The sequence below is a fragment of the Anser brachyrhynchus genome (genome assembly GCF_964034855.1).
Source record: "Anser brachyrhynchus genome assembly, chromosome: 1".
Taxonomy (NCBI): Eukaryota; Metazoa; Chordata; class Aves; order Anseriformes; family Anatidae; genus Anser; species Anser brachyrhynchus.
The window spans coordinates 155,421,556-155,443,434 of NC_137694.1; the positions used below are offsets into that span (position 1 = coordinate 155,421,556).

At 39.5% G+C, this 21,879-nt stretch overlaps 1 protein-coding gene and 1 long non-coding RNA gene across 2 annotated transcripts in view; one reads left to right on the forward strand and one right to left on the reverse strand.

Annotated features, from left to right (window-relative positions):
- On the forward strand, nucleotides 1–11,396 carry LOC308187729. The gene is made up of 2 exons (XR_013944886.1): nucleotides 1–331; nucleotides 934–11,396. It is a non-coding gene; the product is annotated as an uncharacterized lncRNA (long non-coding RNA).
- Nucleotides 10,698–21,879, reverse strand: part of TM9SF2 (transmembrane 9 superfamily member 2) — a 26,459-nt gene continuing 15,277 nt past the window's right edge. Inside the window, exons 12-17 of the mRNA XM_080575927.1 lie at nucleotides 20,346–20,403; nucleotides 19,541–19,700; nucleotides 17,906–18,057; nucleotides 16,754–16,865; nucleotides 15,983–16,154; nucleotides 10,698–11,376 (exon numbers count right to left, since the gene is read on the reverse strand). Of these exons, the coding sequence (XP_080432053.1) occupies nucleotides 11,309–11,376; nucleotides 15,983–16,154; nucleotides 16,754–16,865; nucleotides 17,906–18,057; nucleotides 19,541–19,700; nucleotides 20,346–20,403 (722 nt within the window). The 3' untranslated portion in view covers nucleotides 10,698–11,308. The remainder of the gene's footprint in view (nucleotides 11,377–15,982; nucleotides 16,155–16,753; nucleotides 16,866–17,905; nucleotides 18,058–19,540; nucleotides 19,701–20,345; nucleotides 20,404–21,879) is intronic.

Genomic DNA, 21,879 nt, shown 5'->3' on the forward strand with positions numbered 1-21,879 from the left:
GAAAGGACATTCAGACTTGTGAAATACTAACTTAAAAAAATATTTTTAGAGTTCACAAGATGTTACATGAATCACATCAACTTAATCTAACCCAAAGCGAACTGGAAAACATGTATTTTTCCGTGCAATTTTCTCCTGTCAGCAGTCTTTCTGAATTTGTCAGAAAGGGAAGTTTTATCCAGCCATGTGTTAAAGTTTAACTGACTACGACGGCCGCAGTTTTACAGACCTACCTCTAACGCAACAGAAGGTTGTCAACAAGCCTTTTCAGTGACATCTCCACATTAGGATGGCAAGCAGATGATTTGAGGATTACCAGGCTGCTGGACAGGTCAGCTGGGATCTTAAAAATCTCTTCTATAAAGGACCAAATCTGCAGCCAGAAGCTGTTTACTGGGTGGAAGGGGGGAGGGAAACGGGGTGGGTTTAAAAGGCAGAGCCCCTTGGTTTTGTTTACGTGTCTGCCACGGATCATTGTCTTTAAAGCTCCCTCTGTATAATGGAGAGCTGAACTCTGGTTGACACTTGTTTCAAGTGAACCACCAGGAAAAGTAAAATTTCAGCATTGAAGTGTTGAGATGAAAAAAATGTCTCTAAAACATACGGTATTCACTGGCTGGTAAGTAGAACAGCACATCTTTGCCTGAGGTGGAAAGCATTAGCACCCAATTTCAGTTATACTGAGTATCAGATTTAAAAAATTGTTTCTAATTCCAGTTTTAGGATTTTTTTTTTGAACATCCCATTGTTGATGGCTCAGGTCCCTATTGTACATAATAGCATAATTTGGGTATTTCTGAAGGGACGTGCAGACACTTCCACATCAAGGAACTAAGACTCTGTCTGCCATTGTGCCTGTGCTGGAGATCTCCCTTCCACGGACGTCTCAGCAAGTCATATCTGGTTTTGGGTCCACTTTCTGCATCTTTGCAGCCCCTGGACATACGAGGAGATGGTTTGTAAGAAGCTTATGAAACCCCACGCACAAGGGCACAGTGAATGGAGCTGGCACAAGGCATCCACAAAGGCATCACTTCGGGAGCAAGCGCGAGTTGCATGTAAGGAAGACGCAACGATGGTTGTGCCCAGAGGGGGGCTGAAAACCTTCGTGGTCCAGAAAGTGGCACCTGAAGCCACGTGGATGAAACGACAGACCTTCGGCAGCCTTTCAGCACAGCTCTGAGAGCTGCTGCAGTTGTGTTCAAAGAACCAGGGGTAAAAACACATAGAAAAAAGCTGGTGTGCTTTGATGAACCAACTTCCTTCCCCACGCTACTCTCTGTGAGACAACGTTCAAGGAGCATCCGATGTTTATCTAATCCGAATCTGAAAGGTCTGTACAACGCAGCTGTTACTTCTCATTAATTTTATTAAAGTCCTTTATAATTTAGCCCTGTGGCACTAGCAGTTTGGATTAGCTTACTGCTAGTTTCAGAAGTTATACTCCACTTTGTTGTCATAAATGAAAGAAACACTTAAAGAAGACTTAGAGAAGTTCAATCTAGCCTACGCACAATTCTCACAGACCTTCCGTAATTTTTCACAATTCTGAGTCCTAACGTAAAAGGCTGCACTATTTCATGCTTTCAATGGCAGAGGGAAAAACAAACAAACCAACCAAAAAAAAAAACACAAAAACAAAACACGCCCAACCCCAAAACCAGGGAATAGAGCCTTGCCTGATTTTTACTAAGACTTTCTCAGCCAGTAAGTTTGCCAGAATCAAGAGGTAGGAATAATCATTGTAAGTATAGTTCATATCCTGAATATAATCTCTGAAACATCATTTAGATGCTGTTGACTTCCGTCATGTCAGAAAGCAGCACATTTCAAAATAGAGCGGTTTTTCAGAGGCCATTGAATATCGAAAGGCTAACATTGAATATCAAAAGGCTAACATCTCACTTTAATGAGGTCATTTTCTCATTTTTATAAAGAGAAGAAAAGGATTTGGCAAGTGTGATAAGATTTCATGAGCAGTTTTGATGTGAAGGGAATCCGTTCACTACAATTCCGGCTATTTTGGGTTATCCAAGGATAGAAAAACGTCCTACCTTAGAGCCCAGCCGTGGAGTGACCAACAACATAAATGCAAGTAGCGGAATGCTATCGGGTGCAGAAACATGCCAGTTAGCCATCCTCCTACACCACAGGGCTTCTTTACAGTGAAAACAGACTTGTGCTTTAACTAAAGCAACGCAGAGACTCACTTTCAGGTGGCTTCACGCCTATAAATGACCTACTGCTAGTTGAGAACCTGCTGAACTGCCGAGTGACTTGAGAAAAAGGATCACACAATTGACCCTACAGCTCTCCAGTGAAATTCAGCTGGTTTGAGCACGAGATCCTGGCTAACCCGGTATGTTTGAACCACCGTGAGTTTGGGATGGCCTTACAAACATTTCAGTCTGCAGATCTGCCAGGAAAATAACCTCCGAGATGCCGTCCTTGGCAGTGCTGCTCCACAGCCTGGGTGGTAACCTCCTCACAGCCAAAACGGGAAGAGGACCCAGATTTCACGCTCCAGGTAAAGCTCTGGTTTTACCAACATAACAAATGGTTAAACATGCTCAAAGGGAGAATATTTACCAATATACCAACTGGACTGAAAAAAAAACTGGATCACTGATCCATATTTCTGTCTGTGCTAATAATCCAGCTGAATATAACGGCGACCCAGCTAACAACATTCATTACACTTGCAGATTAAGCTCACAGACCAGTTACGCTTGACAAAAATACTTCTGACAAGGAGGTGTAATGCATTGTTTAAAATCACTGAAATGTGTTTTATAACTGTTAGTCTCTGGCATTCATCCTAGTGGCAGCTATTGCTGCCTATCCAGCTGCTGCTGAAGCCAGAGAACCCACTGCAAACACAGAAAGGCTGAGCGTAAGACACAAACATGCTTGTCAAATGTTTGATATAGTATCTATCGCTCAAGAGTTCCCTCTATACGTCACATTAGCCTGAAGTCCTGTTTTAGTTTCACTCCTATTTTAGTTTCAGTCCTAATTTTAGTTTCACTTTCCTAATTTCAATCCATTCAAGCAACTCTGCCTCAAACGTTGTTTTTTTTCCTTTGAAAACCCACTGCCATATGGAGGAAACATTAAAATTATTGGATCCAAAGTAAAAACAAAAGCAGCTTAGTGTTAGTGCAAGAGGCTTAAATCGAGACAATTAAACCTATGTTAAACTGAAAGTAAAAATTACAAATAATTTTGCCGGCAGATAGATGTACACCATACATCACATGGCAAGCCGTTATCATCTATAGGGGCAGCAAGCATTCCTCAAAAAATAGGATAATCTAGAGACACACCCATGCAGGCTTCAAGAGGAACACCCAGCAGCAGCATTTTTGGGAAGAGGCTGCCGTCCAGCGTCACCAGGGGGGTGCGCACTGCTACGCAGCCAGCGTGGTTTTCTCTGACTACCACTTTGTGAAGGAGGTCATGCGGTGCTTTCAGCATGGACAGGGCCCTGGATAATCCTTCAGCAGCACAGCTTTCCTTTTTTTTTTTTTTAAATATATTTTTAAAAATTTTAACACTGGTTTATATTTAGTGCTGCTGTGAGTGAAGGCTGTTGTGACAGCTACCCACATAAACACAGCTGATGACACAAAAATTCTAGTTCAGCCCCTGAACCGAAAACGGTGTCTCTCCCTGTGACGCCTGGTAGGAGCACCAAGCCTGCTGTGAGGGAACCCCCGAGTTTTAGTGCTGGAGGGGACGGTGAGAGCAGGAAAACAGCTGGCATCGCACCCAAGGAGGCACTGAAGGAGAGAAGGCCAAAGGGATCGTGAAAACCTGAGACGTTATCAGATCACAGGCTCACAGAAACGCAGAGCTTGGTGGGGCCAAGGGGATGATTTCCGGCTTCCCACTGTCTTCTAGGATCTGTAATTCAAGGAAGCAATCGCCGTGTAACAGCATGCCTGCGACTGGAGGTGCTGGAGGGTCAGCTCTGCACTGGAAGGTGGCCTTGCCCAAACTGGGTTACGGCAGCAGTTTTCCTTTTCTTCTTATACCCTGCCCTGGTTTTGATCCCATTAACAAGAACAAACTTCTTTAGTATCAGTTTCTGCATTGCGACTTTTTGAAAACACCCAATTCCTTGATATTCCTAATATTTACCAATAACTTTCAATGAATTCTTTGCACCAAAATGATTTTAAATACAATTAAAGCTTTGTATTACCTTACACTTTCAATTTTTTTCCCATTTTTTTTTTCAAATTCTTTTTCCTTCATTCCAGCCAGCTCAGACTTTCTGTTAGAGCTTGACTTCCGTAAATTAAGCTCTTCTGTAGACTTTCTAAGCGCACATTTATTTGTTCTTCCCCAACTATCTTTCAGCGCTATAAATTTCTGCAACCCACTGTATAGGACCTAGCTGTGTCACAGCCTTCTCTGTATTTACTCAGGCTGTGAGATGCAAAGGTGATCAGGAGTTGAAGAGGGAATATTTTTCTTTGCTATCACCTACTTGCAGCCTTAGAACTCTGATGTTTTTATTGCCATTTCCATTTTCTATTTCTCCCCTTTTCCTTCGGCAGCGTTTTCATGAAGGAGTCCAGGGCTACAATTTTCCCTCCCTAGCGATGGTCACACAGCGATGGTCGATGTCTGTCTGTAGGGGCTTCTGCTGGATATTTGTCTGAATGTTGAGCACTGGGACTCATCTTACAGCATGCAGAAGTATATTTCTGCATCAAACGACCCAGTGGATGGCTTACACAGGAGGAGTGCTGGTTAAAAAACAAACAAGCAAAAAAAACACGTAAGTAGCAGTGATGAAATTGCCCTGGAAATGGCTTCCTGTCCAACAAAACTCTGAGATTCAAGTTCTACCCTATTCTGTATGGGAATTGTCTTCAAAAACCTCAGTCTACAAAGCTGTTTCAGAGACAGAAAGAGAGACCCATTAACCCCAAAATAATCCAGTGGTCAAGGAATTCTCTGGGGATTTAGGCTCACTTTCCTAATCTCCCTAAATTTGTCTGTTCATCTTGCTCTCTTCAGAAATTCAGTTCTGGATGTAAGAAGACTCCACCACCAAAAAATATCCCTGCTTGAAACTGGTAGCAGTCCGACAGAAAAACACTTGGTTTTGATAAAGCAGCATTGTCCTGGTAACATCGAGCAGTTCTTTGTTTGGGCTTTGCCCCCCGGGTTTGGACATTGCCCCTCTTGAAGGGAAGGAAACCCCTTTCTTCCTCTCTGCAGTTTTTGTCCAGAGCTACTGCCATCACCCAGCCTCCCGGGATAAGCTGTCAATTTAAGGCCCCCTGCTGCTTCCCTTTGCCTTGCGCTCCACCTGCCTCGGCACTGCGCTGATCTGACATCATGCAGCAGGAGAGCACGCGTGACTGTGTAATTTAGCCCCGCTGCTGTCACTGCAGCCTGGGGACAGCAGGAAAAGGGTGACAGAAAGCATCCATTTCTTCTCTGCTGTCTCGCTAGCCTTGCTGCAGCGAGCAGAGACAAGCGGCTTCCAGGGGAGGAGCCTTCAGGACTCCTTGTGAGAACCTGCAGGAAAAAAAATGGAAAAAATGTAGAAAAGAGGTCTGACCTTTTGGGCACAACAGGCAGGAGCGGAGGGTGTCCCACCTCATAGCACGCCAGTGATGGGCGAGCTTCCCTCTCGCTCTGCCGCTTCGGCTACAGCAGGGGTAGGCAGGGGCTGGGCAGTGCAAGTGCCTTGGGAGGTCACCGCGTCCGCTTCTTCCCTCCGGTCGCAGCTGAGCCAGGTTGCTCTGTGGTTGCAAGTACCTCAGTTCCATAGTTAATTTCGAACGAATCAAAAGATAGTCATTGAAAGATGGGAAAAATAGAGAAAATGTTTTCTCTAGCAATTATTTTTCCAAAGTTAAGAGAAAATTAAATCATCCTGACCTGATCCTATATGATCAGAGAAAGCGGAAAAAAAGAAAGCAAGACAGAGTAAACCTTTGGCCAGCAGTAGCACAACTATACTCGTGCTGAACTGTTCAAAAGTGATGACTTGACACTATTGAAAGCATGAAGCCAGGAAACAGCAACCAACCGGCCTCACAGCAGGTAAGCCTGTCAGGACACCTGTGCAAGGCCCCCTCCGAGGCATCCCCTTTTTAGTGGGCTTAGAAACAACTGCTTGAAGGTATCAAAGGTATCTGGGTGGGAGGCCTAATCCTCACAAAGAAAGGCTGTGTGTCTGAAACAATTCATTCTGAGGGATTCTTTCCAGAAATATGCCCACAGTAGGTACATGAGACATCTTCACGGATAACTTATTTGAATGATTAAGATTATTGTTCTTTATCCTCGATCATCCAGAAACTTGGAATTAGCATGCATAATTAAATATATTGCAGCAAGGACAAGCCCTCCCCGCCCCTCCAATAGTGTGCTGTGGAAAAAATCATCTTATCATCCCCTTAACTCTGCTCCTACGCTCGGAGAGTTTATACGTGCGGTGGCCAGCAGGTGATGCTAAAATACCTCCGAGGGAAGGGAGCTTAAGCTGCGTTTTCATGGGAAGCGCAGGAATCCCGTGAGGCTGCAGGAATGTGCTGTCATCCAAACACGACAGGTTGCGTTTGCAATCTTCTGGCACGTTTGATTTACAAGCAGTTAACTACTCCCATCTCACCAACAGCGAGCTCCAGATGTTTCAGATAAAAGGAAAGAAAACCTGTGGTGGCAGCTATGCGATAATCAACTGATAAATTAAGTTTTCCTGTAGACCCCGCAGATTTATGCCGTAAGTGCCTGAAAACTGAAGTGTCGTGCACTCGTGTACACACACGTACCCGAAGACAATGTACAAGGTAATTGGAGAAGCATTTCAGGAGTCAGCTTTATGTAGCTACATAAACGAGCAGATTGCTGTTAACCATCCAGTATAAGGAGAAACAGCCAGACACTGAGAATAAAGGTGAAATTGGAGGTGAATTTTACGAAACTACTGGGGTGAAGACTAGAACGCTTCTGCACAAGTAATCTGTCCTGTGGGAAAATACTCAGTTGTGATGTGCTCCAAGAACAAGGGTTGGAAATAAAAACAAAAGCTACTTTTGGAGGAGCAGTAACTGAAAGGAGGAAAAGGATGTAAAAGCAGAGATGAAATTGCTCAACTTGAGAATACGCATCATTCTCTAACGATGACTAATAATTAACCCAAGGGGACAAGCAGAGATTTCAGAAAGTACTAACTTGGATGAACAGATCACTTGAGAAACATTAAGAAAAGTTATGAAGAGCATAGAGCTGCCCCCAGGAATGAAGCTGTTGCCCGAACTGGTAAGGCACAGAAAGAGGACCGGGTACAACTCCATGAAGTCATGGTTGCATGCGTCCCACACCAGCTACGCTTATCAAAGTTCTAGCTCATACAATATGACAGTTGAGGTAGCTGCAGCAGAAAAACTAAATCCAACATCACTGCAATATTCAATTACAAATTATAAAAAAAGCTCAGGACAATATTTATCAAATACATAATTTCTACCAGCTTGTAGAATTTACCAGACTTTTATTGTAGGATTACACACAACTTACTCCTTACCTGTAAAAGTCAAGATCTCTATCAGCTAACAACAATTTAATGAGTAATAACAATTCACTGAGCAACCCATTTTTATTTATTGTGCACTTTTGGTGTAGCCAGGATAGGCAGCAGCAACCCCACAAAGCTCTGCAGAAGTACTTGGCCACAATTTCAAACTCTACTGACCAAAGCCACATCCTCTAAATCCCCACCACTCCTTTTCAAAGTCCTCCCATCCTCACTCCTCCCCGGCCTTACCTGAAGTACAGATGTTGTCCAGCCCATTTTTCTTAATTTAGGGGTTGCCATTTTTGCCCTTTAATGTTAGTAAAATGGTGTTTCTCATCCACATTTGCTTTGTATCACATCAGTTCTGACAGACAGAACCCAATTTGTGTCTCCTGTCCCTTCTAACATGTTATTCAGGTGATCATAATTCTGAGCCTCAGATACCTGCCTGAATTTCATCCTGTTCTGCCTTCTCCTCGCTTCTCTCCAACACTCACTTTTCCTGAAGGAAATGTGGGAACCACCTACGACAAGACTAAAGTACCCACTTAAAGCATTTTTCAAGCAAACAGAGAAACTCCTGGGCCTCCCTTCTACCTCAATATCCAACAACCAGACAGCTCATCTGCCTCTAATCCCACATAGGCTAGGCTTTCTCCTCCATCCACAAATATTAACGGACATCTGTGCGAAACCATCGCTCTTCCCAAGTCCCAAAGGGACAGTAAGTGGCATCACAGAAACATGGAAATGCACCTACAGCTCCCACGATGCTGCCTACGTGCCTCCTCTCCGTGCTAGTCGCTACATCTGCGTCACACGTTCTGGGCAGCTGCGCTTGCAAACACAAAAACACGGTGCTATTTGCAAGAGCTAGTTAGGGTAATCACTGCTCTTTGCTTTCATGCGAGACAGCGGGACGAAACACGGGGAAGCCTGGTTCACAGCTACCCTGGGCAAAGCTGCAAAATGGGAGAAAGGAAGAAGAAAACAGGAGACAGCAGTAGTGGCCACAGCCTTTCCCCCTCAGTGTCTTTTACCTGAACACGGTACAAAGCCTGCTAGCACGTTGCCCATGACTAGCTCGTACTCAACCAGTAGTTGTGATTAGCCCATTTCAAAACCAGACTTGGATGATTACTTTAGGACTGAATTTGGCAATGATGACCAGTTGGTTCAAACTCTGAAGAACCAGCTTTTGAATAATTTACCAACCACCAAAAAACTGACACTGATCTGAAGCATTATTCTTTGTCTAAGTTTGCTCTGTCTTCATGCTGCTCAGCACTTTGCTCCTACCTCCTCATCTTCTTATTCATTCACGTTTTCTTAGATATCTGTGCCATGAATGCATTTTCAGAAAGTGTTGGCTAATATAGAAATGTTTTGGAAGAGGCTGGTATTTTTCAATGTTTAGACAAGCCCAGGCCTCCCAACAGACGTAAGGTACAGATATAGTACACAGCAGAATATATTGTTGCCCTAACATGCACCAGAAGCCAAAATACTACAAGAACTTCTAACAATCTGAGGCATAGATGGATTCCAAGAGAGGTGACAACTTCAGAAAAGCCCTTCTGTTAAATCTTTCTGGACCTTCTCAACTACTGCACACTGAAACTCAACCATTCCAAATTCCACACCAGCTACTATTATGAAAATGCAGGGCTGCTTGGAAAAACTTGTTTGCAGTCGGTTTGCATTCCAGAAGATAACATTCCAGGAGATAATGAAACACCACAGTCCACTTAAAGGTAGAAATTAGATACTTAAGAATCTGCCATGATTTGTCAACTAGTTTTGAGGGAAACAAAGGGAAATATACCTGTTTCAAACCCATATATGTACCAGAATGGCTACATCTTACTTCTAGCAATCTGACTCTTAAACAGCAGTTGGAAGTCTCAAAAACCTGTTTTCTTAACACCACGCTGAAATTCTTGAGCACCTATTGCATTTTTATTTCAATAACAGACAACTGATTCATGTTTCTCAAACTAGATGTTAGCATTTGTGCAACTACTGATGATTTTGAGCAATGGATATCCACACAGTAGGTAATGACAAAAACAAGGATACTAAGGTTATTCAATTATATACTTTCTAAAATTTTAAATCAAGCCACACTACAGCTCACTGCATTAAAGAACAACCACTCAACCCTTTCTTGTTTTGAATATAAAACATGGAGGATTTATCTGAAATCAGCATTACACAATGAGTGTATGTAGGGAGGGAGGGGCATGAAAACAATTCTGAATTCTGTCCACAACTGAACACAGCTGGGGATGGGGATAGGCAGAACGTGAGAGAAGTGTGGTTCATCCAGGAGGGGTTGTGGAGCACAACAATTGAGGAAACATTACCTGAAGTACTTACATGCCAACTTCTAGGAGGTTAATAATGACAAGTTACCTTAACCAAAGATATTTTTATTGGGTTCAGTATTCAACCATCATTAGGTTAAGGTCTTTTAGAAAAGCAAACCAGTAAGGATGAAGAAAGCAACCTTATGAATGACAAGTGATACATGATGATTAATTTTAAATAAAATTTTATCAGGCTTGTGAAAAAATGCCAAAAGCCAAATTGTGTTTTGAATCTAAATTACTGAACAAAGTATGAATAAAATATTCCATTTTCAAAAAAAGCAAATATAGGTTTAATGATAGTCACCTGAAATTGACTTTAGTCTCTTAATATAAGGCAAAAATAGTAATTTGCTTTTATTTTTTTTAACCTACATCAAGTACAATCGGCAATAGTTGCCATATAGAATATGCATCATCAAGATCTCTTGAAAGCATGACCAGCAGAGGATGCTGACTCATGCATTAAGATCTTCTCAACATATTGACAATTCCACAGCAGTCTCTGGACTGGGTTAAGTACCTGGGTTAAGGACTGAAATAATGCTGTAGAGGTTTTTGGCCATTTGTGTGTATAATTTCGTTCTCACATGCCACAATCACATTGTAGCGTTATAGCCATGTAACGCAAATAACATGTCTTGCAGACCTAAAGGTGCGTCAATACACATAAAACTGCAGAAAATGCCATAAAATACTCTATGCAATCTTTAAGCATCCCTCTTCAATATAATTGTATTTACAGATTTTTATGAATTTATAATAGGTAATGACCCACTGAAGACATTTTTACAATATTTATTAGATTATGAATTTATAAATTCAAGGACTCAGAGGCACGTAGTTTAAAAGGCCAAGAACACTGAAACTAATGAAGTCACAGAAATCAGAATATTTATGGACATAATACCAGTAAAAAATAAAAATCACATCCAAACTAAAAGCAACACTTCTTAAGAGTCATCCTTCAAAGTTAGCATAATAAAAAGTTCTCATTTCCCTCAAAGAAAAATAATTCATCCCACCTACCAAGCTAGAAAATCCTATTTACAGTCGTACTTTAATCAGAAGTATCATTAAGTTGTGTAATACAGCCACTTCTATTCTGCCATTAGAATTTAACATTTCTTTTGAAGTATAGTTGTATTTACAAATGCATAAATATTGTAACTCTGATCTTCATTAAGATCTGAATGAAAACAGGTTGTTAAGTCACAATACAAACGTGTTAGTGGAAAAAAGTGTTTGGGGTAGCTGCATATTCAGTATCATTCTCAAAAGAATAGGAAGCCAATACTTCTGATAAAGCTCAAGTTCATCGACTAGACCAGGTCTTTAAGTTACGTTAATGAAGATTAAGCCTCTTCTGTGTTAATTCTTTACATTGGTTTCTTCAGTCAACTTTCACCACACTGTAGATTTTGGTTACAAACCAAAAGCATGCAAAGAATCCAATTGTCCCTAGAAAAAAAAAAAACATACATTTTAGGAAACCTTACACAACAGATGAATTTTTATCTATAGTTTATGAATCAGGACTTATATGCAATCTACTATCTGTAGTCTTCAGTACCATCTATCAAATAAAGTGATAGACAGAACCTGGTCTTCATAGGCATCAACTACTATAATAAAGTATTTAATTTTCACAATCAGAAATGTATAATCTGAAAGACTCATTTTAGGTTGTGTCATTTCTCTTTCTACATATTTGTTCTTTGCTGTTCTCATTATTCCCCAGTCCAACCCCTGCATATTGCTCCATTTCACCCTTCTTCAGTGACTAACCACGAACGCTTTACCTGATCTGCTCAGCTGGTTGGAATATTGTTGTAAATTTAACAAACCAACTAGACTGACAGCATCAAAAGAAGTTCACGTATCTTAGGTGTATTTTAAGGTCTTGGAGAATTAGAGCACTACATTTATTTCTGCATAAATCAAGTTAATAAAAAATTAAAAACATGGAGCAGTTCCTAGGCAACTTGTATGTTCTATTGAAAACATGTTACATACCTTAAAAACAAACACTTTCTGAAATACATTTTCACTGCCTAATGCATAAGCAAACCTGAACTGAAATTTACGGACAAAGACTGTTTCCCTGATAATTTTAGCTGAAGGAGAACTTGTTCTGAAGCTCCAACAGATAGAAGCTTTTAATAAACATATTTTTTTGAACGGAAAATAGGTAATGCAGTTGGACTTCATTAATCTAACTGTATTGCTTCAAAATGCAGCCTCAGTCAGAATGATACTGGACTTAAAAGCAGCTCAGAACAGCTGTTACAGGAACCTTCGCTTCCCACAAAAACTAGGACAGGAAAAAAGCATTGAGGATTATCTGATTTTTGCCTGACTACCTTTTATAATGTCACCTTCCAAAAAATCACCTGTATTTAATATTTGCTAAGAGGCACAACAGAAGTTGTGTACTAACTTATTCAGCATACAAGCTTGTAAGGAACCATGAATGATATCACAGTGATTTTTTTTTCTTTCACGCTTGCTAAACTACTGATGTTTAACTGACTCATTTACTATGATACGTAGTTGTGGTCCCAGCTGTGAATCAAAGATTTGTCATGTAGCTCCCGGTATTTTGCCTGCTGAGTCTGATCAATGACCTGGAATGCAGTATGGAAGCAAGTGCCTGAAGCATGTGTTACACTGACATAGCAGCAGGGCACCATCAAAACCCTTCCTGATACTGACAATTTTTAACAGATGAGTAAGCAGCAGCAGAATAGATTTGATACAACAATTACGATTTTCTCTTTTTAGCTTCTTTATCATCCTGACACAGGAAGTCAGTTGCCTTTAGGAGCAGTTTTTGCTAAATTGTTAGTACGGTTTTTCATATAATAATCTGGAGAAGAACTGCCTACCCCTTTAACCTGCCTCTAACTTTTGCTATGAAACCTTATCTCAAAGCATTTCAATGAATCTCAGAGAACTGAAAATATTCACCTTTGAATGCAATTAGCATGCCAAGCTAAATGGACAAAAATATTTTTGGATGTTAAGAAATAGGGCTGTTCTCTTGAATTATGGGTAATTTGCTCTTAATCTCATGGGAGGTCAATAAAAAAAATCATTAAGCATATAATGCTTCGAAGTTCTAACCCTACGGTTAACTTTGCATATTCTCCCCCAATTTCAATACAAAAATTGAAAATTTCTAAGAGCTTAAACATACAAAATACAGAAGTTTAGCTTGAGTTAGACATCATGACTTGCATCTCCACTGTCCCAATTACATACGAATTGCTACTACAGGAATCATCTCAAGAGGTTGGAGAGCAAACCGCCTCTTCTTTGCATCCTTGTGAGCCTATCCCAAAAAGGATTCCCCAAATTGACTGGCAGGCACTGCACAACCCATCGTTAAGAGTCAATTGAAAGTGAATGTGTGAGCAAAGGAAGAGGGAGCACACTGGAGCACACTGGGAGCACATCTTAAAGCCTCTAGAAGATGTCATGCAACATGACTGGCTTGACAGAACAAGTGCAGTGAAACACGGAAATTACACGTGTAAGGTGCAGAAAGGCAGCTAAACCTAAAGCAGGTCTCAGCACAGAAAATTCACTGTACAGTCCCCTCTATCTTGTATGCGCACAGTCCACAATTACTACATGCATCCCAAGTAGAACAGACTGAACAAAGCACGCAGGGTAAATGCAATTCTGGTTTTAACCCAAGCTGTTCACTGTTATGGCAGACATACCAAGTATCTGCTAGGAAAGCTAGTGAAATTGAATTAACTGATCTTACCCTTACACAAAGCCTGCTTATTTTTTCACGTTGCTTTGCGTTTGCATCACATTTAAAATTATCTACATAGAATCATAAAATCATTTAAGTTAGAAAAAACCTTCCAGATCGTCAGGTTCAACCATCAACCTGACCTGCTTAGTCCCAGCACTGAGCCACATCCCTTGGTGTCACATTTGCACGTCTCTTAAATATGTCCAGGGATGGGGACTCTACCAAATCCCTGGGCAGCCACTTCCAAAGCTTGATGACCCTCTCTGTGAAGAAATTCTTCCTGATATCCAATCTAATCCTCCCCTGGTGCAACTCGAGACCATTTCCTCGCATCCTATCACTTCTGTCCGATCACTTTATCATCCTTTTCACCTAAGATGACAGACCAACGCCCTCCCCACTGCAACCTCCTTTCAGGTAGTTGTAGAGTAATAAGGTTTCCACTCAGCCTCCTCTTTTCCAGACTAAATCACCCCAATTCCCTCAGCCACTCCTCACAGGTCTTGCTTTCCAGTCCCTTCACCAGCCTCACTGCTCTTCTCTGCACATGCTCAAGCAACTCCACGTCCTTCTTGTTGCATCCTTCTTGGAGCGAGGGACCCAAAACTGAGCACAATAGTTGAGGTGCAGCCTCACCAGTACTGCATACAAGGGGCAATCATTTCTCTAGTCCTGCTGGCCATTCCATTTCTGATGCGGGCCAGGAGCATCAGCATACAGCAGTACACATTTATTCCTAATTGAACAACCATACATTCTTAAATTCTAAACATTGATATGACTTCTAGAAAACCCAGATCAGAAATAAAGGTTAAGAGAAAGTCAGAGCAAGAAATCAGAGTGAGAAAGGAAGGCGGAATCTCTGATCTAGGTATTCAAAACAGCTGACTAATCAACACACAAAATAAATAAAAATAGAGATGATGTGCAGTTTGCAAAACTTATGCAAGCAAGGCCAAAATATGTTAGTGTAGCTTTTTAAAAGATGCATGGATGTAAAACCACATTTGCAACACAGCTGTTCAGAAGGGTTTCATAATGTTGCATTCCCTACTTTTTAACAAGCAATAACCCAACAAACATGTAGTTTGTTCCTTTTCATCATCTGTGTTCGGCTGTGGACCAGAAACTGCTTTCATATTTCCTAAGTTGAAGTAGCGAGGTCTTTGAAATTAGTATTTGGTTACTCTTAAAATAAGCATAATTCACCAGTGTCAGTTCTCTTTTCCTATTGGACTTCTTTTTCCTTCTCCTCTGCGCTATGTGGAACATTCTACTTACAATTATAGTGAGATCTGTATTAAAAGCTCTGATTGAAAGCCATTTGTGTTCCAGGAGGCCTCAAAACACAGCCTTTATAGCTGTATATATAAATCCAAATCAAAGCCTTTGGAATCATTAGAGTTCTTCATAAATGTGGAGCCTGAATCATTTAAAGCATAGCTCAGTTCAAAAATCTCAAAAATATTGTTCTGTAGGGTATGCTGGAACAGAATTTAGTATTTTAAAATACTTTTAGGAATTGGCAAGTGCTACCTTTTTGCATGACCTTGGAAGGAGACTTCTTGCATCCTCCAACCCCAAACAAGGGATAAGCCTATCTGACTGAAGATTCCCTTTTAGTACTGAAGATGACAAAGGGAAGGTTTTGTCACCTCAGCTGACATACTGAAGAGGAAATTGAAGCGCAATACTTAAGACAGGTGCTTTCCCAGAAACTCACAGTAAAGATGACAAGGTTCTAATAAAACTGTATCAAAAAATGGTTAAGATCTCCTTCCCCTGCCACTTCTTAAATGCAACAGGGGAAACAAGGTAAAAAGTTGCAGAAGAGAGCAAATAGGAAAAAAAAAAAAGTATTGTCAATCTTTATTCCTCTTTCTTCCTTCCTCCTACTCCACAAAAGCTGCATTTTTTGCTTAAGTGCCACTGCAGCTTCAGACGATGTGCTTGAAGTGCATCTTCAAAAACAATTAATTTAAAAAATATCAAAGTTTAAACACACAACTAACATACGAATGAAAACTGGAGAAATATTTATCAAGTTTAAAGCTTTTATATTTCAAAATCTAAATGTAGGCCACACCTCAACTTAGCAGTCCAGTTTTGCCTCAACCTTATTTCATCTTTCATTAGAATTTGTGATGACAGAGTTGGAGAATGAAACAAAACTAGCTTGGCAAAAATCAAAGACTATATATAAATTTGATTCTGTATCAAGATAAGTTTTGCCAAGGCTTCTCCTACACAAAGCTAAAGGCAGAGTCAACATTTAAAATCAAGGTTCAATATACTTACCTGTGAAAAGGAAGAAGATCAAAACCATAATCATGGTATAACCAAAATACAAAATGGTGCTAGCTGTTCCTGTGATTTGCAGTTTTGAGAAAAAATAATGTATTGCATATATTAGGAAATAAACTGCAGTGAAACCACTCGTGAGAAATGAACGCCACTGCCAGTGATAGTCCTAGAAGTGGTGGGGAGAAAAAAAAGTGAGTAATATTTCATATGCCTGTAGTACATTGACTCTGTTACTAAATGCAAAGCTAGAAGTGAACTGTTTTCTATTATTACTTTATCCCAAAGCGAGCAGTTTTTAATCTACAGAAAATGCTATATATAAAATCAACACTGCTCTAACTACATCATTCACAACTAGAGATAAGAAACATAAACATCAGTATCAACTAGGTAGAAAACTTAACACCCAAATAAGCCCAATCTACCACTGTGAGCCAGGAATTTTTTTCCCCCCTTCCGGTTGGGCGCATGCAAAAACACTTTGACTGAGGAGAGTTAATGGATGGATCGATCTTCAGAATACAGGAAGTTAAGACTCTGACGATGTATCTGACTTAATGGTACTCAGTGCAGGGTTCTATTTATTTATTTACAAGCTTCGCTAAAAATAGCTTGCTTCACTTTCTAAAGTCATGGTTGAAAGACATTTAGTAACCGTATTTATGCTGATTTCTGTAATACTTATTTCCAAATTACAGAAGCCTTAAACTTTTTGAAGCATCCTTAAAGCAGTATTAAGTATGAGTACTGATGAATACTTCTTACCTCTGCACATAGATGGAAGTAGCAGAGCAGTATTGTGGCCTCAGAACATGTAATAACCAAAATAATGAATACCAGAAACAGGAAGCCAAACATGTAATACATCTGGTGAGACCTATAAAAGAGTTTCCAAACAACAAAAATTTGTGATCAACTCCGTGCTAATATTATTTCTTCCTATGCAGTAATATCATCTTCATCTCACGTGTTCCCTTTCTTATCGAGGTACTTAGTTGTGCGGGCCTACAATTGACTGATTTGTTTTCTAACTGAAGAACAAGAGCCACCAGCTCAGTCTGAAAACAGTGAGAAAACAAGCCCAAAGCGTCCTCCTGGTGTTTGGGATTTTAGGGAAAGAACTGACTGGACATAGAGTTCCAGTGAAGTCAGCTTGACCTCTTCAGCTGACTCCAACAGAACTTGGATTTCACCTCACATTTCAATCAAAGGGGCAGAGCTGCAAAATAACGAGATGTCAAATGCTTTAGCTGTGTATGCTGAGTAGAGGCACCTATTCAAGGTTCAGAAACAGTTTAAAGATATCCAATAACTAAATTGCGCCAGAAGGAAGACAAACTCCTCACAGTAGATTAGTTTTTCAGTGTGCTATAAGCTCACTGCAAAATTCACTTACCCTGGACTAGTTCTTGGTGCTTTATTTTTAATATTTAATAAATTTACTCACTGATGCCTTTGAAACAACAAATTTTGTGAAATCTTTGGTTTTTTTCTCCCAGGAATAATAATGCTTTCTAGCCCAACAACAATAAAAAAACACCCAACACCCTCAAGTCAATTTTAATATGCTTACTCCTCTCGAGTTATACACCATATGTCAGCTTCAGAGCCACTTCCACATCAAGCCAGAGGAAAAGCGTGAGAAACCTAGCTATCTGAATATCGTCGGTCAGCTGTAAGCTGCTAAGCATATCACAGCCCCTTCTCTACACCCCTCGACAAACAACACAGGCACTGAACTTCTTCTAAACCACAAAACGCTGAAAATATTTTAACATTTAATTTTTATTGAAACAGTATTCCGGTAAGTCTGTATGCCTTAAAATCAGTCAACACCTCTTGAAGAAAATAAGCTTTCACAGAGAAATCACCACCTTTGATGACTGAGAAGGTTCACGTAGGTTGTAGCTAACTTACCAAATACTGTTCAGAATGAAGAACAACTGTATAAAGATACACCCAAAAGGCAGAATCCCTCCCATGATAATTCCAGGTAATGGTTTTGTATAGAATGATTGCTCAGGAATCTGACGAGGAATTTGATTCGTGCGAACGGGGTGTTCAATAGCCTTCAAATGAAAATAAGAGATTGCTGAATAAATAACAAGTCAAACTACAGCACCACCTTTTTGCTTTCTTTTGAAATGAGTGCTGGCGGAAGTCTTTTTATTTTGAGTATGCACAGGCCCACCTACCACTATGTTTGCATTTTCTACCAGTCTAGCAAACAACATTTGCAAGGCAAAACAGCTAGAAGAGTTCTTACTGAGAACATTGCAACAGATGTTTTGGGCTTCCCTTTTTATGATTGTCTGTGACCTGTGACATAGCTGGAGCTCATTTCTCACTTTTCAACTTGGGAGTGGTGGCAGTGCAGACTTCTGGTTTCCCCTAAAAATCTCTGTAAGATGGTTTTCAGGATTTACTCCAAGAAACACATTAGGGTAAACTTACAAGGTGACAGAATTCAATCTGGCAATTAAGTCCTAATTTAAGCTACTTGCATAAGTCAACATGGCAGGAAAAAAAAACCTGAAGGCAGACAGATGCATACTTTGCTATCTTTCCATTTTCTTAAAGATTACCATCAAAAGCATCAACAATTTTAGCTCAGTACTTGCTTTCTTGCTTTTATTTTAACAGACTTGTGACACATTTCACATTGCCTTACAGCTCATCAAATCCTCCTTTGTTCAAGGAACTGTCTCTGTACAATGCAGTTGTTTTTCTCTGGAATTTTAACCTGGTTATCAGGGGAAAAACAACACTGACTGTGGTTAAGAAAAATGGGCTAAGTACAACTGACTTAAAAAGCCTCCTAGCATACTTAAATATTCTCTGAAGGCATTGCATGAGAACTACAGAGAGATGGAACTCTGGCTTCCTGTATAGGAAAGAAACCCACAGACATGGCTGAACTTAAAAGACCTATACGTTTGTGTGGCACAGCAAGCCACCTTTTAAGCAAAAAGGGAACCACCCATTTTAACATTTAAGGTTTGGTCACCCATGTCACGAAGAACCCTCATCTAAGTAAAAAAAAATTGTTCAGTTTAGGAGGAAATCTAAATTAATTCAGTTAGTGTCTGCCAAGAAGTGATAATCATTTACAGAACACTTAGATGAACAGGATTTCACAAGTCTAGCAACTTGATCAGAAAATATCCTTCTGAAGTCTCGGTGTAGACAGGGGACAGGAACAAAAAAAACACGGGAAAAAACCAAAACCACACAAGTTGCTTTTCTTTATGCTTGGCTGGTCAACAAAATTTTCTGGTAATGAAAGAAATACTAATTAAAATAAAGAATGCCCAGATTATTGTTTTATCTGGAGCAGCTGTTCATGATCAATTACAATGATAACTCTAATCACTGCAGAGAAACACTCACCAGCTGAATATCAAAGTCTTGGAATAAGATCAAGTACGTAACACAGTTCTAAAGCAACAGACCAGAACTGGAGCTAACAATACCAACTAGCTTAGGTTCTACCTTAGTTATAGAACTTACAGTGATTTTTTTATATATATGTATATCAAGAAAAACACTTACATTTTTCTTAAAGCCAAAATAGGCACCAATAAACGTCAATGGTACAGATATGCAAAACCAGAGTGCCAAAATAGCAACCAGAGTACCAAACGGAATAGCTGCTGAAGAGCCTTCTCCCCAGAGAATGAGGTTCATGATAAAAAAATCTGCAAATACAATTCTGAAAAATACATAACACACTTAAGGCACAGAAATACTCGTTATTTAAAGGCATTAACAAAACAATAGCACCGTATTACGATTTTAGTGTAAATCTGTTAAAATCTGTAGACAAAAAAAAAACAAAATGAAGAGGTCAAGCTAGCAATTCTTTCATAATTTAGAGGGACTGAACTCCAGCAGGAGCTGACGTTCCAACTAAGCAGTTTCAAATATATGCTTGTCTTAACTACACTTCAGGGTAAGACTGCTTGCTGTGATTAAGTAGAAAGACTTAACGCAGTGGTTATACAGTATATGACACCATATGAGACCAACTACAGTGTGGTCAGAAAGATAACCTACAGAGTGAAAGATAACAATGAAAAAGTATGCCTGTCTAAAACTTAGTAGTATTACACTGCTCTTTTTTAAAATCAACCTTTTCACATGGTGAGAGTAAATAAAAAGCTTACACTGAAAAAAATTAAGTATGATACGTCATTAACATAGTCATCCTTGTCAAATGTGCCTTGATATTGTTATACCTTCTGGAACAAAGGGACAACATAATAAGATTTGCTTATACAGCTGAAGCTTGAAAATTATCTATACATGTCAGAGAAGCAATTTAATTCTTTTAATCGTGGTTATATTCTCAACTTACCCAGGACAAAGGAATGATGTCAGCAGGACATTTGTTTTCCATTTCTCACCTCCAAATGCTATATTAAAACATTTGACATTAATCAAAACATGCATTAAGCTCACAACTATTAATTTTCCAGTCCATTTAGATGTTATTTAGCTTACAAGTACTCAAATAATGTGCTATCATGCTCAAATTTCAAATACTAAACTAAATCTTTACTAATAATAAAACTAAATTCCCACATCTTACATTTTAATCACAGAGCTTCAAAGCAAAGAAAACACTCAGACCAACGACAGGAGAAGGATTCAAGTAAATAAACCGGGCCTCTGAGCACTTTATCATAAAAGGAAGAAACAGATTTGCAGTACATTTAAGTCTTAAAAAAACATTCAAAGTTCTTAATCATTTCAGGCTTAAGTTTTCTAGCATTTGACTGCAGGTTTTATTAGAAAAAAGTGAAAAGCAAGCTTAACTATTTTCTTGAAATAATTCTCATCCAAGAATCTTAGGAGAAAGTTAGGACTAATGCTTACAGGAAGCAACGATGTTCTCTTAAGTCTTAACAGCATTATGCACTGGTGATACCAAAAGACCAAGGACAGCTTTATTAAAAATCCTTATGAGCTTGTAGTACACTGATAAAAATTCTAGTCAGAGTACTTTAAAATGAAAATAACCCACTGGAATTCAGGGAAGCTGACAATTTAATCTGAGCAATGCCACAATGACATGCTTTTTTATTTCGGGAATCAGAAATGATTACGGCTAGAATGATTTTAATTAAGTTTCTATTCCTTCCTAAAATCTTGGTAGAACACAGCACTGGTAATTAATATTAACCAGTTATTTTCAACTCAGGCTCCACTTTATAACTGCAATGTTGAAAAAAGGTTTAAAACCATATATGTATTCCAGCTGCATTTTTGCTTTACATGTCTTTCAGCACTTTATTTGCATACTGTAAGGAAAAACATTTGTGTTGGCATTGCTCTATACGGGGCCATAGAGCATGGCCCTCTGTACAGGCCACCATTTGTTGTAACAAGAGCATGTCTGGAGTAGTCATTTAATATCTTACTAGTTAAACTAAATGTCAAGTATCAACTAACGTCACAATAAATATAATAGGAGATATAGCTATTGTTAACAACATCCTCACAAAGAAACAGGACTCAGTTCACCATTAACAAACTTCAAAATACAAAATACCCAGCATGATATACAGAATACTACTACTTTCAACAATGATTTTGGTTCTAACGTCTCCTTCCATTTAAGTCTAATCAGCTTGAAGAGAAGTTCACCACTACTTCACTATCTTTGTTGACAAAATTCCCTACAAAATGAAAACCCTCTTTCCCCAGTGGTTGTTCGCATATGAGAATTGTAAAAGCACCAGAAGAAAGTAAAGAACTCCAATGCCTGTTGCCAGATTCAAATTGATATAAATTCTCTCTAGCACTGTATGTTCAGTACTAAAATAGTCCAAAAGTTCCAGCTTGCTCAGTCATGAACAGTCTTGTACTTTAAGTAAGGTAACTAAGAC